The sequence below is a fragment of the Vulpes lagopus genome, chromosome 11 (genome assembly GCF_018345385.1).
Source record: "Vulpes lagopus strain Blue_001 chromosome 11, ASM1834538v1, whole genome shotgun sequence".
NCBI lineage: Eukaryota > Metazoa > Chordata > Mammalia > Carnivora > Canidae > Vulpes > Vulpes lagopus.
In genome coordinates this window covers 95,493,001-95,511,994 of record NC_054834.1, presented here as the reverse complement: position 1 = coordinate 95,511,994, position 18,994 = coordinate 95,493,001, and the positions used below count along the sequence as shown (strand labels likewise).

The window sequence follows — 18,994 nt, the reverse complement described above, 5'->3', positions numbered from 1 at the left end:
TTATATATGTGTATATATAGACAATTTTTGAAAAAATATGTCACTGAAAACTGGAAACAGAATATTAACAGTAATTATTACACAATGGAATAATTTCCTCTTTATATACTTTCTGTAATTTTTTTAAATTGAAGTATAACTGTCACAAATATCTTATTAGTTTCAGGTATACTCATAGCAATTTGGTATTTTTATACACCACAAAATGACCCCAACAGTAAGTCTAGTTATCATCTGTCACCATATAAAGTTATTATAATATTATTGAGTATATTCCCTACGCTGTACGTTATATCTCCCATGACTGACTTACTTTATAACTGGAAGTCTACCTCTTAATCCCCTTCACCTATTTTACCCACCCCCAATGTCTGCCCCTTCTCTGGTAACAACCAACAGTTTGTCCCTGTATCTGTGAATCCTGTGTCTGTTCTGATTGGGTTTTCTTGTTTTTTTTTTTTTTTAGACTTCACATACAGGTGAATACATACAGTATTTGTCCTTCTCTGTTTGACTTATCACTTAGTGTAATACCCTCTAGAGCCACCCATGTTTTCACAAATGGCAAATTTTCACTTTTTATGGCTAAGGAATATTCCATCTTCTTTACCCATTTATCTTTTGATGGATACTTAGGCTACTTCTATATCTTCAGCTATTGTAAATAATGCTGCAATGAACAAATACATATACATACATATATACATACATATGTACACATACATCTGTATACACATACATATATATGTATTTTTATATATGTATTATATATATACATACATATATATATGTCTCTCTTCAAATTGGTGTTTTTGTTTTCTTCAGATAAATACCCTGAAGTGGAATGGCTGGACTGTATGGTGATTCCATTTTTAATTTTTTGAGGAACTTCCATACTCTTTTCTAGAGTGGCTGCACCAACAGTGTACAAGATTTCCCTTTTCTCTACATTTTTACCAACTCTTGTTATTTTTTGTCTTTTTGATACTACCCAATCTGATAGGTATGAGGTAATACCTCACTGTAGCTTTGATTTGCATTTCCCTGATGACTAGTGATATTGAGCATCTTTTCAAGTGTCTGTTGGTCATCTGTAAGTCTTCTTTGGAAAGATGTCTGTTCAATTCCTGTGTCCATTTTAAAAAAAATTTTTATATTGTCTAAGTTCTTTATACATTTTGGATATTAACCCCTTCTTAGGTGTATGATTTGCCAATTTCTTCTCCCATTCGATAGGTTGCCTTTTTATTTGGTTGATGGTTTTGCAAAAGCTTTTTAGTTTAATGTAACCCTATTTGTTTACTTTAGTTTTTGGTGCCCTTGCCTAAGAGAACTGTTCTAAAAAAGTACATATGGCTAAGACTGATATCAAAGAGCTTACTGCTTAGGTTTTCTTCCAGGAGTTTTATGGCTTCAGGTCTCACATTAAAATCTTTAATCCGTTTTGAATTTACTTTTGTATATGATGGAAGATAGTATACTAGTTTCATTCTCTGTATTTTCTGAATTCTCAATAATATAATACCTTAATAATTAGAAAAAATTTATTTAAAAAAATAGGAACTCTTCACTTAAACTGATTATAATAGGTATTACCCAAAATAGTTTCAGAACACTTTATACTTCAAGTAATCCAAAATGCATTTCGTAAGTATGATGGAATAACTAAAAATAAATTTCCAAACTATTAGATGAAGAAAACCAGCCTATTATACTTTTTAAATGAGTCTTTGTGCCTTCATTTTGGCTATTTTGCTTGGTTTTTTTTGTTGTTGTTGTTAACATATACAATAATGTAGCTCCAGAAAGATACACATTAAAATACTTGAATATATTAATAAAATACTATTTTCCAGAAATTATGGAATCCTGCAGTATTAATATTAATACCATCCAATACTTCATCTTTCCTTTAAGTTGCTTATGTCTCAAGTTTATCATCAGTGGCTTTTTTTCTAGTAAGATAAGGATTTTCCTTCTGTGAAAGCTATTGTACCAATCAATGTATCCACAGAAATTAACATTCACATAATCAAGCAAAAAAAAAAAGTCCTGGGTAAACATATTACCCGGATTTCCTCAAAATTTTTGAAATGTAATAGTATGTATGATAATGTCAACTCTTTTTGGGAACAAGATGAAAGCGAACAAAAAAGTCTAAGGTATTTATTTCACCTCCATCCTATCTGGGCAGGGAAAGGAGAGTTGTTAAAAAGTACATAGCCTGTAAATAGGTATAATCCTAATTTCTTTTGAGGTATATATAAACATGAAAGTTTAAAGATTTTCTTTGGTAACAGCTAAAGGTCTCAAGGATTCTTTTTAAAAGCAGGGTTGCGGGCAGCCTGGGCAGCCCGGGTGGCTCAGCAGTTTAGCGCCGCCTTAAGCCCAAGGCGTGATCCTGGAGACCTGGGATCGAGTCCCATGTCGGACTCCCTACATGGAGCCTGTTTCTCCCTCTGCCTGTGTCTCTGCCTCTCTCTCTCTCTCTCTCTCTCTCTCTCTCTCATGAATAAATAAATAAAATCTTAAAAAAAAAAAAAAAAAAAAAAAAGCAGGGTTGCAGGCAGAAAGAGGGAAAGAGAATCTTAAGTAGACTCCATGCTGGGACATGGGGCTCCATCTCACAACACTGAGATCATGATCTGAGCCAAAATCAAGAGTTGGGGATGCTTAACTGACTGAGCTACCCACGCACCACAAGGACTTTTTTCTCCTTTTTGCTTACTTGTATTTTCTGGGCTTTCTGAAGTAAATATTACGTTTGCTTCTCCTTAGTGGAGAAACAGTAATGAAACTGAAATTTTAAAAATACTTGATAAACAAAGTTTTAATGTTTTATATTCCATAATTAAACAGGAATAAATTTTCCTGGCCAAACAGAAAAAACATTCCTTATGCACTGACTGCTAAAAGGAAAATTATGAGATCACAATCCAAAATAACAGCAACTCTAAAATCTATAACTCATTTAGTGGTAAGCTTTGACACGATCAGAAGTAAAGCTATTTATAATCATTATTTCTTTTACTTAGTTTGAATATTCTTATCTTCTGCTGCCAAAATATTAATGCCCAGGATGCGGCTGGAGTGTTTACTTACGGCACATATACTTTACTAGTAACTTCTCAAAAATCTAACAAATTCTGAATTCGAATACATATGTGGCTTCAAAGGTTTTAGATAAGAAACTGTGGACCTGTATTACATATATTATGTAAAACCTCTTTAATGTGTGACATAAATTTATTAGCCTAACTGGAAAAAACAAAAACTATCATATTAACTTTATACTTGAATCATTAACTATCTGATAAGATTTTAAAAATTAGTTCCCAATGTAAAAATGGTAACTCCTTCTGGTTTAAGAATCAAACTCCTCGGGATCCCTGGGTGGCGCAGCGGTTTGGCGCCTGCCTTTGGCCCAGCACGCGATCCTGGAGACCCGGGATCGAATCCCACGTTGGGCTCCTGGTGCATTGAGCCTGCTTCTCCCTCTGCCTGTGTCTCTGCCTCTCTCTCTCTCTGTGACTATCATAAGTAAATAAAAATAAAAAAATAAAATAAAAAAAAAAAAAGAATCAAACTCCTCGGGCACCCGGGTGGCTCAGTGGGTTAAGTGGCCGAATCTTGATTTCAGCTCAGATTATGATCTCAAAGTCCTGGGATCAAGCTCTAAGTTGGGCTCTGCACTCAGCGGGGAAACTGCTTGAGGATGTTCTCTCTCCCTTGCCCTCTGCCCCTGCTCTTGCTCGTGCTCTCTCTCAAATAAATCTTTAAAAAGAAAAAGAATCAAAAGATTCGACATTCAATATGATGTCCATGTATACATCTGTCTATTTCATACAGATTAAAGGCTGTTTACGAAATCAACACACTAGAGCCCTTAAGTCATAAAAGCAAAAGTTTAAGATTAGGTCTGAAGTTATTCATTAATATGGATAACATAACAATGACAGCATATCAGAATATCACGTGCTCTACAGAACATAATTCACATGGTTTCATTTACTGTGTGATATATTCTTTTAGAGGATTATGCTTGGTGACAGAGAAATAGAACATTCCTAAGCTTTCCGGATTCTAAAGCATCACATATCAATGACAAAATGAAGATTAAAAACTTAAGTTTATGTCAACAAAATTAAAAACCATACATATGTTTATACTTTTATTAACTTCTAAAAGAAAAGGTTTTAAAACTCTAAGAACAAACACATTAATACAGAAATCTTACAGTGTTAGTATTATGTTTCCCTAGAAAATAGGCCAAAAAACAAAAAAGAAAGGAAGAGGAAAAAAAAGAAAGAATTCATTTACTCAAAATGGGAATTTAATAACCATCATATTTAGGATAAATATTCACCTTCTTTGGGTTGAGCCATAACTGGAGTCTGAGTTTCCTTTGTATATGTGACGATTTCTCGAGGAGGAAAATCAACTTGTGTAATTTTAGCCATTCCAAGTTTAATAGGTCCTCGTCTAGAAAAAGTGAAGATAAATGTTTTTAAATACAACAAATGAAACATTTTAACTACATCAAACCATGTTATTTTGGAAAATTAAGAATTAAACATTGCACATCCAAATTGTAATTTAAATCCTTGTTTTATTCAAGAAATTTTAGATGAACAATGAATTGGCTTCATTCTAACAAAAGAATTTAGAAGATAGCAAAGACAAAAGGTATTTCTGAATCATTCAAGATGTTTGTTTTTCACTTTAAAAAAGCAAATAATTTAGTTTCTTAGAGCAAATGTGTGGGTAATAATAGAGTTAGAGGACAGGAATTTCAGAGTGGAGTAAATATGCTTGGTTATGAGTAATGTTCTTAGTAGGGATATGATTCCAGACTTTTTTGAAGAGTCAGATATATGGATCTCACTCAGACCACATTTAGTTTCCTTCACCATTAGGAGGCTTTAGGTTTAAGAATGAAAAATAAGTTTCTGTTGAAAACCTTTCTTCTACTTATACTTTGCAGAAATTGAGAATCATATAACTTAAATCTTAAAATGAAATATTTAAACTTTTAAATCTCTAATCTCTGCATAGTCAGGACTGTCCTTGATTCATATACGGACAAACTACAATGCAAATATTCTACACCTGAATTAAAGCAACAGGTATCTTGAATACACTTCTGTTTTAAAGTCACTTCTGTTTTAAATAGGCAGAATTCATTCTTTTTTTGACAAACAGAAGACAATTGTAGCTGAGGAAAATGTATGAAAAGAAAAATCTCTTTTATTAGGTATACGGAAGATTTTTTCTTGATTTATCAGATGTCTAAATATTTAATCAAATAATATAGTATGCTTACAAACTCCCAAAGAGGCTCTCTATTATAAGACTGACTTAAAAGGATATCTAATAAAAGCATTGCTGTAACTTCCGAAAATCAAGCAGGATATCTGAAATATATATGGATATGTAATAGTTAACTGTTTTCTAATAAAACAATTTCAAAATCCTATACAAAAAAGTATAATAAAATTAGTAATTAAATAGATTAATTTTCTCTAGGGTCCCAGAAGTGGGCCATAACAATTTCTTTTAATGTGTTTTCCACTTTAGGAATATCTTAGTTTTAAAAGGGGGGAAAAAAGTAAGAAATCAAAGAATTAAATGGGAAAACCTAAGCAGACTTGAAGTAATCTTGTGTTCTAAGAATAAAATTTGAAATAAGAAACACTATATTCTGAGTTTTAAGATATAAACTACTTGAAAAGTAAATCACTCACATATCTGGGGGAAAAAAATGGCCAAGTCAAGAACATAAGGAACAAGTTACTAACTTGACTGCATACAGGTTCTAATTAGACAAAAAAAAAAAAAAAAAAAAAATCACAATATTAGAACCAACAAACAAAATACTCTAAGATTTAGGGGTAAAAGGGTAGGGTGGTAATACCTCACTTATCCAAAAGCCACTTTTTCTGAGAATAAGGAAGCAACTAAGGGTGGAGAGAGTCTCAGGGCAGTCAACAGAGAAGCTTCCAGTTAATGTACAAGAAGCTCATATACTTTTCTTACACGCCCTAATTGAAGACTTATTTACTCTTACTTTAGATTAATTCCAAACGGTGTTGGTCACGTGTTTTAGAAGGTACAAATTAACAATGGAAATGCGCTATTAAGTAAAAGGCACAATGGCAGCAACAAACATATATAATTTGCATTGGAGACTAGAATAAATAAATGAATGAATTAATGAATAAATCAATGGCAATCTGGGGCCATAGTATAAATGACCAACAGCTCTGTTCCTCTTAAAACCTCAAAAATCATCAGGAAATAAATTAATATTCATATCAAGTAACTCAGAAAAGGTTCAGTTACATGTAGAATACATATTAGAAAAAGTCTGGGAAGTTTGTAATACAGCTTAGAAAAGTTTACAGAGATAATCAAAGGACTTTGGACATTTAAATGGGTAGACTTAGGTACTTAGAAAATCAGATACATAAAATATTTCTTTCACTAATGATAGAGGATAAATGAGGTGTCACAGTAAAATATTAATTCTTTTCCTAACTGTATAGTTGTACATTAGAAATTTAAGTAATATTAGGACAGTTTCACAAAGAATCAAATTAATTATAAAAGAGGGAAGATAAAGGGAAGAGGGAAGGTAAAAAATCTATTCAATACCCCAAATCGGAATCTGAGTGAAGCTGAAGAACTGATGGATCTGTATCCCAATGCAGCGTCCTAAATGGTTGTAGGACAACCATGAAGCGTTAGCAAAAAAGGCCATAAGTTAGTCAAGCAAATACATTCTATGAATAGGTAAAGCTAAAATACTGTTCACAATTAAAAACCACATGTTCTGGTTAGTATGAAAAAAAATACCAGGTATCACTCAATGCTCTAGTGCACGCCATAAGCATAATGTGGTTAAAGATGCAAACATATAACCCAGAATAGTTAAAAGACAGTATTTTCAGATTACAGGAAGCTAATATTGCCTAATAATGGACAAGAACAGCCAAAGCATCCAACAACACGAATAATACATGATTTTTGGAAAACAAGCTAGGCTATAAAAATAACTAAAATTTTAATTTTCTTAATTAAAAAAACATTAGTAGAAACATCTTAGTTAACATATTGTAATCTTGCCCAAAGCATTAAATGTGTGCAGGAAATTGTCATATTGGTAAAGGAAATGAATCAACACATAAGCCTTTAGGTAAGAAAACCAAAGACTATTCCACTGGGATACAAAAAAGCTAAAGTTTCCAAAATGTGACCCCTATGTAATTTATGGGTTAAGCACTGCCTTGGGCTTACATGTCATCTGCTTTAGAAAACAACTAAAGATTTCTGTCTCTAGGAAAAAATAAATTTTCCCAGGAAAAATATTTTGTGTTCCAAGGACTTACCTAATTAACTAAACTTCTAGAGAGTATCAATTCTAAATAAATATTTGGTTGTGTTTTAGCCTTGCCTACAGGTAAGTAACTTATATGGGATCTTTTCCACTTAAACTAAATCTTGTATTACTAGAACAAAAGGTACTTTATCACACTGGCGTTCTCACAAGTTAGTAGAATATAAGATAATTACGTACAGTACTGTATGATGCTCATAGTCCCTATTAAAAAGTTAAGCACAATATATTCAGTACTACCTTTTTGTCTAATATATACTTACATAAGTTATATAACTAAAACAGCTACAATATTTAAATACAATAAAGATTTCTATATTTTACTTGCCTAAACAATTTATCAATGAAAACAGATGAAACTGAACTAGAGGGGGATCCCTGGGTGGCTCAGCGGTTTAGCGCCTGCCTTTGGCCCAGGGTGCGATCCTGGAGTCCCGGGATCGAGTCCCACGTCAGGCTCCCGGCCTGGAGCCTGCTTCTCCCTCCTCCTGTGTCTCTGCCACTCTCTCTCTCTCTCTCTCTCTCTCTGTATATCACAAATAAATAAATCTTAAAAAAAAAAAATTGAACTAGAGAGATTCTTTATATTAAAAATATAAAAGATTCTGGGATTTAAACAGGATTGTGTGTATGCAAAGAGAAGGTCACTCTGAAGATCTACTAAGCAATGAATAGCAACAAATAGGCTTTGTTAAATCAGAAAGGATTCTACTAGGTGCTCTCCAAGAGATGTTCTGTCCCCAGACTTTACATTATATGAGAGGTATAGCTGCTATTAGTGACCTACAGCTCCTTGTTGAGGATGTCATTTAAGTCTAAAATTAAATAAAACTTTATCTAAAAATATAGCCAGTACCGAAAATACACTGCACAACATACATTATGTTTATTAAAGGCATCAGCAGACATATAAAGTAAAATTCCAATATAATCCAAAAGCCTGAAAGATAAAATGATCAAGAATGGAAAAAGGAACAAGGATCAAGAAATATGGATTACCAAATTGAGTAACTGTTAGCTATGTTTTAGAGATAACAGAAGTGACTGAGAAAGAGAACTAGAAACAATGAAATTCAACTCCGAATTTGCAGAGTTAGAGATATCACTTTTCAGGGCCTTTTATATTTATTCATAAATTACAACCAGCCCAATAGAAATTTTTGGCATTTGGAAATAATGATTCAGGTATGTCTTGATACCACATTTGGTAATGTTTAATATATTTTTTCCTTCTTCTTGAGTGTACTAATCTTGGACTGTCTTGCCCAGTTAACAGAGTTGAGTGTATAGGTTCATACATTTCACACATCTTCATGTATTTTCCTGTGATATTTCTTCTTATTCTCTTCATTCTTTCATTACCAACACGCCTGCTCAATTCAAGTTCATTCTCATTCTCAGATCTTAGCATTCTTTTTAAAAGCCATATATTTAGAAATGCTATTCATTAATCACCAATTAACAAGATTAATTATCTTCCTACTATGGAATCTGGAGATGATGTAGTAGAAGTCATAGTTTTTACTCTTGCATGTATACATACATAAAAAAGAACATACACAGCCTTCTTAAAAGTTAATAATTAAAACTGAATCTTTGCTCTCAAAGGAGACAATATATGTACTAAGATTAAAAAGACACAAGTTAAAAAAAAAAGACAAGGTTATCTCATTCAAAAGAGGATTTTTTTTTGTTCTCCTGTTAAACTGAAAAGAAACCAAATCTTATATTCATTCTCTAATAAGAACAAATACCCCGAAAGATATTTAAATACTTATTTTCTTGTTTTATAACTTATTAAAAATCTATACTTTAAACTTAAACACAAGTTAGCACTCTATGCTTCGAACTTTTCAGTACAGTGAATAATATCTTTAAGGTTTAATCATTAGAATGTAAGTTCTATGAAGGCAAGGACCAGAATATTCTGTTTTCTGTAATAATCTATCTAGTATTTAACACTGTATTGGCAACTTGATGAATATGTATCCTATCTACAAATAAATATTTTTCTTAACAGTATTTACTCCCTGTACCAATTCACAATATTCCAATGGGTCTCTAATAAACTCTGGGTTTCACAGTCAAACTCAGAAGGATATATTCTAATTCATATGTATTTTTTTAACATTTTATTTATTTATTCATGAGAGACACAGGGAGAGAGAGGCAGAGATATAGGCAGAGGGAGAATAACACTCCCCTCAGGGAGCCTGATGCGGGACTCCATCCCAGAACCCCAGAATCATAACCTGAGCAGAAGGCAGACACTCAACCACTGAGCCACACAGCTGCCCCTCTAATTCATGTTAATTTCAAAAACTGAGGAGACGGGAGAGCCTTGGTGGCTCAGCTGGTTGGGCATCCAATTCTGGGTTTTGGCTCAGGTCATGATCTCAGGGGTCATGGGATCAAGTCTGGAGTTAGACTCTGTGCTCACTGGGGAGTCTGCTTCAGACTGACCACCCCCTCACTTGCCCTCCCTCTTTCTCTTTCTCTCTCTCTCTCCCAAATAAATCAATAAATTAAAAGAAAAAAAAAACCAAGCAGATGTTACAAAGTAGTTTTAAAAGCAAATTTGCTGGGATCCCTGGGTGGCACAGCGGTTTAGCACCTGCCTTTGGCCCAGGGCACGATCCTGGAGACCCGGGATTGAATCCCACGTCGGGCTCCCGGTGCATGGAGAGCCTGCTTCTCACTCTGCCTATGTCTCTGCCTCTCTCTCTCTCTCTCTCTCTCTGACTATCATAAATAAATAAAAATTAAAAAAAAAAAGAATCAGCTTTATAAAAATAAAAAAGACTTCTATTAAAAAAAATAAAAGCAAACTTGCTGATGTGGCATTTAAAATAGTCTTTCTAAAAAAATAAATAAAATAAAATAATCTTTCTACTATTCATTTTTTTTTAAAGATTTTATCTATTTATTCATAGAGACAGAGAGAGAGAGAGGCAGAGACACAGGCAGAGGGAGTAGCAGGCATCATACAGAGAGCCTGACGTGGGACTCGATCCAGGGTCTCCAGGATCATGCCCCGGGCTGCAGGCGGCGCTAAACCGCTGCACCACCGGGGCTGCCCTCTTTCTACTATTCAAAATCAAAAACACAGAATTCAAAATGAACATGGTAAATTATCTACATAAAAATAGTTTATAATACAAATAAATTTAATAAATACAATAAGTCTTTGGGTAAATATTTGTACTAAAGTAATGTTGCAGAAGAGAAAAAAAGCTTTCTCCTGAAAATACCATTTGCTTATCCGCAAAGGAATATTAACATATTTGTACGAAAGTATGAAGTATGAGACCAACTTAATCGTAAAAATAAGTTTAGACTAAATAAATTTAGCCTTTAGTCTATAATATATAGTATTTTATAAGGTACTATTATTTTTTTTTAAGTTTTGATTTTTCTTAAATGATGGTTTTATTATTTACCTCCATGACAGTGTAGCTTACATTTGCAATTTTGGTTCTATTTACGAAACAGTTTTGGAAAACACATCTCAAATCCAAACTGGTGAAACTTTTTTGTCTTCTAATTGTTAATGATAACCTGATTATTCACAAATCGATTAAAATACTGAGTTTATTATCTAGCTCCCTTGTTTCTTTTTTCTTGTCTTTTCAATACTCATTACTTATTTATAACTTCAGTCAGAGGGACTCAGGCACAAAGATGAAACTTAATAAGAAACTTTATTTCCTATTAAAAGGTGTGTTAAAAGATTTTTCAAAGGAGGACATTTACCTTCCTGCCCTAAATGAGGATTCTGAATACAGTTTTTAACTATGTTTTTAAATCTCATTTCAGCTGTCACAGGGAGTCAAAAAGTATGATGCTGTTTTTAAAAGACTTGCTGTTAGCGTGCATGTGTGTGCATATGTGTGCATATGTCAAAAAGGAATAAGTAAAAATACTTTCCCCAATACAGTCTTTGGAGAGAGGTTGAAATCTTACTGAACTTTTGGAAAGCAAGGCTCAACATGTGTGCAGGATCCTAAAACAAATATGAAATATAGTTTTATAAGGAAGACGTGAGTACAGGAAAACTTGGCAGAAAACATTTTTTTAAGTGAGTATGTATAACATATATTACTGGGGATCCCTGGGTGGCTCAGCGGTTTGGCTCATGGCTTCAGCCCAGGGCATGATCCGGAAGCCCCAGGATCGAGTCCCACATCAGGCTCCCTGCATGGAGCCTGCTTCACCCTCTGCCTTGTCTCATGAATAAATAAATACAATCTTTTAAAAAAAATATATATATATATATATAATATTACATTACTTTCAGGTATATAATGATTTGATATTTGTATATATTGTAAAATGATCACCACAATTCTAGTTAACATGTGTCACAATACATAGTTACAAAAGTATTTTTTCTTGTGATAAGAACATTTAAGATCTATTTTCACAGGAATCTTCAAATATGCAATATAGTATTAGTATCTGTAGTCACTATGCTGTACATTATATCGTCACAACTTATTTTATAACTAGAAGTTTGTACCTTTTGAAACTCTTCACCCATTTCGACCATTCCCCATCTCTCACGTCTGGCAACCACCAATCTGTTCTCTGTATCTATATGACCTTGGATTTCTTTGGTTTTGGGGTTTTTTTAATTTTTTTATTTTATTTTTATTTTTGGGGGGGGGGTTTAGATTCCACATATAAGTGACATAATTCAGTATTTGTCTTTCTCTGACTTATTTCATTTAGCATAATACACTCAAAACAGTAAACACTCCTGTTTCCTTAGCAGTTACCTCTACTTGATATTTTAGGCACTACTATTTTCTATCTTAACTAGAATTAATAACTCAATACAACACAATTAAAGGGTTTAAACTGAATTGTTTAGATTTTCAATTACTGAATGGAAAATTAAGCACAAAGAGGTTTTACATTATTTATAAACTATTTTACACTGTATTTATACCATTTATACTACATTTATACTTTTATACTATCATACACTATTTATACACTATTTACATTGTTTATGTTATATATACAAAAGATTTACACAGTAACCTGTGTAGTATGCTTAAATAAAAAAATAAATGAATTAACATCTCTATTTTAATATAAAATAATTAGTATAAAATCAATTAACTATTCAGTCTAAATTAATCAGTTAAAATACTATTAAAAAAATTTCCCTAATTTACAACAAATAATTTCTATGCCACTTAGATTGCAAAATGTTAGTTTCAACATAGCTATTTAGTCTCTCTAAAGCATCAACAGTATGTGGGCACCAAATGCATTCTATCATTAGACTATTAAAAGAAATTTACTGTACCTAGATCCCACTGCGCCATCTCCAGAGTCTTGGCTTCCAGCTTCACTTGGTGTGCTCACAGATTTGGAGGATGGAGACATAGGAGGAGGGACTAAATAGTGAAATAGACAGGTATCCGCTGTTACTACACGGAGAGGTTGCTCAGCTTATGACGTTTCAAAATTTAACATGAAGTAATTAACAAAAAAGAAAAAAATGGCAAACCAAAAAACAAAAATACATGAATGAAAATGAACAGTAGAAAGAAGAGGAGAAAGACAAAGTTAACAACGCATGCTGACGATTCATGCAATTTCTCTGGCAAAATGCATTTGGGTTTTATATTAAAATAAAAAGCAAGATTATGAAAGGATGCATCTTCATCCCAGCCAACACCAAATGTGGGCACTAATTTTCAAAGGAGAGCATTCCTTCCCCCCTTTCTAACTTCTCACTTTTAAGATCACCAGATATTATAAATATTACTTATAATTGTTGTCAAAATCAAAACTCTGAAATATTCTTCAAAAGTCATTTGGGTTAGTTCCTTTGTAATTAGGAACTTATACTCTTTTCAGTAGACTATTAAAAAATTTTCTGAGATTCATTTTAAAATGTTAATTTTCATCTAACAATTTATTTCAGAAATACCTTAAATGATTTCATATTCCCCCCACAAAGAAAAGGGGCCAATTTAAAGAAAATGACTACAGCTAAAGGAATGGCTCCTTTAAAATGTCCATTAGTTCCAGCAATTTGGGTGAAAAATGCAAACAGGCCATAAAACAGCATGCCTTCTAGACATGATGCATAACATAAAGTGATGCATGCAACTTAAACAAGGCAAGACTTATGATAACTTCCTTACCCCAGTATTCAGAAAAAACTGAAGTGTACAGACAAAGATACAGACACCCAAAATATTCTTAATCCCTTCTTATAGAAAAATATACATTTTTCATAGTATATAAAACAAACAGCAAATGCCTTCCCCTAAATCATCACTCTTAACATTATATATCAACATTTATACGTGCACATTTCATGCTATTACATTTGTAAAACATTTTGATTACCATTGCAGGAAGTATAGGAGGATCATCACTGCCATCTTCTGGTTAAATTTTACCATAAATCTCCCCAATCCCAAGTATCTTTTTAAAATAATTTTTCAGTATATAATATTAAGTGACTGACACATTGTATGTTGAGTTGCAAGCCCTCCTTTTAATAGTCTACTGAAAATAGAAGTTCCTAATTACAAAGGAACTAACCTAAAGATGTATTTAATTAAAAATCTGTGTTTTAGAGAGAGTAACATTCATTGAACCCTTAAAATTATATTTAAATGTTTATACATGATACAAAAGAAGCTGGGTTTGCTAATCTACAAAATGTAGAAGTTTAGTATGATGAATTTTATCTTTTGCTTTTTTTTTTTTTTTTTTTGGTAATATAACCTCTACACTCAATGTGAGATGTGAACTCATGACCCTGAGGATCAAGAGTCACATGTTCTACTGACGGAGCTAGCCAGGTACCCCAATGATGAATTACATCTTAAACACAGGTAGAAAACTAATCATCTTTATTTTTTGAATGGCAAATTCCACTGGTAACCAATAGTAAGATTAGAAGAAAAAAATCACAGCTAAAATGTTTCCTGAGATACAGTGATTAATTCTTGAATTCCAAAGGACTATAAAAAAATAATTAAATGTTTCTAATTTTGTGACTAAATTTCTTAGAAACTATAAAACCACATCACCTTCATACGGTTCACAAGGGGATGGCAGTGTGCTAGATGCTGAGTATAACACCTAAAGTAGCTAAATATGATTTCTATCTAAAAATATGGGACGCCTGGGTGGCTCAGCAGTTGGGCATCTGCCTTCAGCTCAGAGTGTGATCCTGGAGCCCCAGGATCAAGTCCCACATCGGGCTCCCCACATGGAGCCTGCTTCTCCTCCCTCTGCCTGTGTCTCTGCCTCTTTCTCTGTGTCTCTTGTGAATAAATAAAATCTAAAAAAAAAAGATAATAATAATAATAAAATAAAACAAAAATAAAAGAACACTGGGGTACCTGGTGATTCAGTCTGCCTTCAGCCCAGCTCATGATCCCTGGGTTCTGGGATCAAGTCCCATAGCAGGCTCCCTGACAAACAGGGAGCCTCCCTCTCCCTCTGCTGCTCCCCCTGCTTGTGCTCTCTCACTCTCAATCTCTCTCAAATAAACAAATGGATAAAATCTTTAAAAAAGTAAAATGACATTAATGCCCCCTAACTTCATTTAGGTTATATTCCTCATCTTTTTGTCTGTTTCTCAATGTGAGGTTTTTCCTTTGTCTAAGCCCCAACCGATACAGAAATAAATAGTATCTCATACCAGTTTGCCTACTTTGCTGAAGCACAAGCATGTGTTTATTATAGTGAAGCATCATAATTTTTTCATATTAAAGATTTTCTTTTAAAGATTAAAGAAGAAATTTTGTATTCCTTAATACTTAGGAGAATAATTTTTCTAACTATACATATATATTAAGAAGATTGGAGGAAAACAGTAATATTCCTATTAATCTAATTATTTGTGATAAAGTATAAAATTCTTTTTCAGTTTATTGCATTTTTTCCCCTTTCTGATAACTTCAAGTATCACTGACTCAACTCAATAAATTCAACAGTATCTTACTTAGCTAAGACTACATTATAAAAAAAAGTTACCTCAAATTCTTTATGGAAACAAGTTAAACAGTAATTATACATACATAAACATATTAACCTAGCCAATAAGTGTGTCAAAATAAAAGTTCCCAAGATAAATATAAGTTACAGGAGCAAGGCTACCAAATTATTATAGTTTATCAGCCAGAAGCAAAATTAATTGCCATGACATCAAATTTGTAATTCAATAAAAATCTCCATCCCAGAGCTATACCATCATTTCTCACAAAAGGTAGTTTTCAAGCCAGCTTATAGAAAGGACTCATTTAACACTCAAAATTATCTGGTTCACCCATTTCATTTTGCAATAATAAATAATGTATACTACAGAAGAGGCAAACCTAGAAAAAGAAAATTATCATTATTGAAAAAAGAGTATTAACAGAAAAAAAAGGGAATGGCAGTGTTGTTTGGTCACTACCATATTTCAACATAATTAGTCTAGAAAGATCAAAGACTACGGTAATTGCACAATAAGGCAATGCCACCATACTCTCAGATTCAACAACCTCTAAGAGCAAAGAGCATGCATTCAGGGAGGTTAAAAAAAAATTCTGAACTCATAGCACTTCAAATCTCAAAAAAAGACTCAACTTTAGAATTCATTTGTAAAGATGATTTAAGAGTCCAATCAGATATAAAAATAACAAAAGCCATTACTAATTAGCTTTTGCCAAGTATCTGAGATACAATCTGCTTAGTAAGAACAGTGATTCAGTCTCATTACTTTCACTCCAATTATCTCTCTCTCTCTTATATATTTATATATAAGAGATATATTTATATATAAGAGAGAGAGAATAGCCTAAGCAAGGCTTTAAAAAGGCACAAAAGATTTAACATTAACATAGGTGAATATCTGAACGAATTTAAGTTTCTTAGAAGTTCATGAAAAACAAAGATACTTATTTCCTTCTTTGAGAACCAGAGGAGAAATACAGAATCAACTGAAAAACAAATCTACATCATGGGATTCACTGATCACATAAGTAATATTGAAAAGACTGTGACTCTTTAATTATCTAGAACAAAAACTCAAGAAGGCCTTTCTTACCAGTTTAGATTTTGGCCTTCCAAGGATATAAAATCAACACTGTTGCCTCTTGGCCTGCGAGGAAACATCTAGAATATTTTTAAACCAGAAATTATTAAACCAGAAATTACCTAGGAATGCACCCAGATTTATGTTTAGAATTAAGTTTGAGTTAACCACTCAGAACCACACAAACATCTCAGAGATGAAAGATGAGGCACAGCCCAATTATTTATCAGGTAGAAGAAAGCCTCTGGCAAGAAGGGTCTTTTGCTAGGAAGAAGAACCTAGAAAGGTGAACAGTCAAGGAATGTGAATGGAGGGAGTAGGAGCTGGTAGATACAGTAAAATGGAAGGAGTGAGCTGCTGAGATAACCTGAAGTTGTAAGCCCTCCTCTAGCTAATCTATGATACTGAATACTCACACATAGCCCTCACTACAATAATGCCCCCTTGTGGATACTCTTAGCCTGGAACAATAACATTTGAAAAACTTATTTTCATAACTTCCTTTTTTTGTCCTGATAGATAATGCTTTAAACCTTAACTCTCTTAAATATTAATTTTTCCCTTTCTATGGCCTCTTCTCCTGGTAACGAAATTTAAATATTCTCAATAGTCTCCTCTAAGTGTTTCATTTCTCTCATTGTCTTTAATGTAATTCAGAACATTTAATATAATGTTCTGAATTACATTAAATTTAAATTCAGCATTTAAATTAAATTAATAAATAATAAAATTCTGTGGGGATCTCTGGGTGGCTCAGCAGTTTAGCACCCGTCTTCGGCCCAGGGCATGATCCTGGAGACCCAGGATCGAGTCCCACATCAGGCTCCCTGCAGGGAGTCTGCTTCTCCCTCTGCCTATGTCTCTCTCTCTCTCTCTCTCTCTCTCTCTCTGTGTGTGTGTCTCTCATGAATAAATAAATAAAATATTTTTAAAAAGAATAAAATTCTGTGGTATTAAAATAGTATAATGAATAATTTGTTAAAATTAGGCTAAACATGAAGAAATGACTTGGTACATGGGAACCATTCATTCCATCTGATCAATTTACCAATTACAAGATAAATAAGTACTAGAGATAAAGCATACAATATGATGACTATAGTTAATACCGTTATATGGTATATAGGAAAAGTGTTTAAAAAAATAGATTCTAGGGATCCCTGGGTGGCTCAGGGTTTAGCGCCTGCCTTCAGCCCAGGACATGATCCCGGAGTCCTGGGATCGAGTCCCGCATCGGGCTCCCTGCATGGAGCCTGCTTCTCCCTCTGCCTATGTCTCTGCCTCTCTCTCTCTCTCTCATTGTGTCTCTCATAAATAAATAAATAAAATCTTAAAAAAAATAGATTCCAAAAGTTGTCATCAGAAGAAATTTCTTTTCTTCTTAGTATATCTGGATGAGATGACAGATGTTAACTAAACCTATTGTTAAATTATTTTACAATATATGTGAATCAAACCATCATACAATATACCTTAAACTTATATAGTGATATATGTCAATTATTTCTCATAAAAATGGGAAAAAATGAGATTTTTTTTAAATGAGATTTAAGATATCCAAAAGGCGTGCAAGGGAAATAAATGAAGCAATAGTTATTTTTGACTGGCAAAGTTTTTTTGTTTCTTCCTAATAAAGAAAATCCAGATAATAAATTGTCACACTAATCAATGTTTTGTGCCTTGCTGATACAGACTCAGGCTGCAGAATAATTGACAGTGTCTGTTTTCATCTCTTTACAAGACCATCAAAACAGTAGTTATACATCAAAAGAGAATGACTTTATTTTTTTCAATCATCAGTGCTTAAGAACTCTATATTGGATACAATATGTCTTGAAAACAGTTGTACCTAAAATTAACTTTCTTAAAACTGGCCACTTAGATTTAGGTTTTTAAAAAAAATAAAATAAAATTTAAAAAAAGCCATGCTTCTTTTATGAAATATTCAAATTTCAATTTCCACTATGCTTTTTTCTGAAATTTAAACAATCAGGTTTTGATTTTGCTTTTAAAGCAGATGGCTTTTATTTGGCCTTACAAGGTAGAAAGACATATGGCCTAACAATAATTGAACAAACATTTAAGTGTCTAGCCTGTGCTGGACACCAGGGATAAAAATGTTATTTTCCCTGCTCTCAAGGGTCTCTCATAAAACAGTCAACTCATCAAATAAATAGGAATCTACCAATGAGAAGCTAAAAGACACTTTATTAGCTTTATCTTTTTTAAAAAAACAAATTCTTTTCAGAATAAAAAAAAGAAAAAAGTCTATTTTAGGAAGAGATTGGTATTTTTATTAAATCCTCTTGAATATTCTGGCAGTATTTTTACCCTTCTATAATTAAAAAATATTTACTAAATACATTATGTAGTGAAAAGAAAAACAAGTATCCATGCTGGGTCATGATATATAATGTATTTTTTATTTTGGGCTACTGTCAAGTAAGTTTGGTAGACACTGCCTTCATCTGTATCCTGTATTCTTCAGGTATAATTTTAAATAAATACTGGAAAGATTTTTTAGGAATCTGTCAGAGAAC

General features: G+C 32.9%; 1 protein-coding gene across 5 annotated transcripts in view; it reads right to left on the bottom strand.

The window, feature by feature from the left end:
- The window catches only part of DYNC1I2 (dynein cytoplasmic 1 intermediate chain 2), a 58,983-nt gene that overhangs the window by 30,628 nt on the left and 9,361 nt on the right, over nt 1-18,994 (bottom strand). For 3 of the 5 annotated variants that reach the window (XM_041722166.1, XM_041722165.1, XM_041722167.1), the window contains exons 4-6: nt 12,714-12,804; nt 6,655-6,714; nt 4,367-4,482 (exon numbers count right to left, since the gene is read on the bottom strand). In XM_041722166.1, coding sequence (XP_041578100.1) covers nt 4,367-4,482; nt 6,655-6,714; nt 12,714-12,804 — 267 coding nt within the window. The remainder of the gene's footprint in view (nt 1-4,366; nt 4,483-6,654; nt 6,715-12,713; nt 12,805-18,994) is intronic. The other 2 variants (XM_041722168.1, XM_041722169.1) reach the window with 1 other exon arrangement.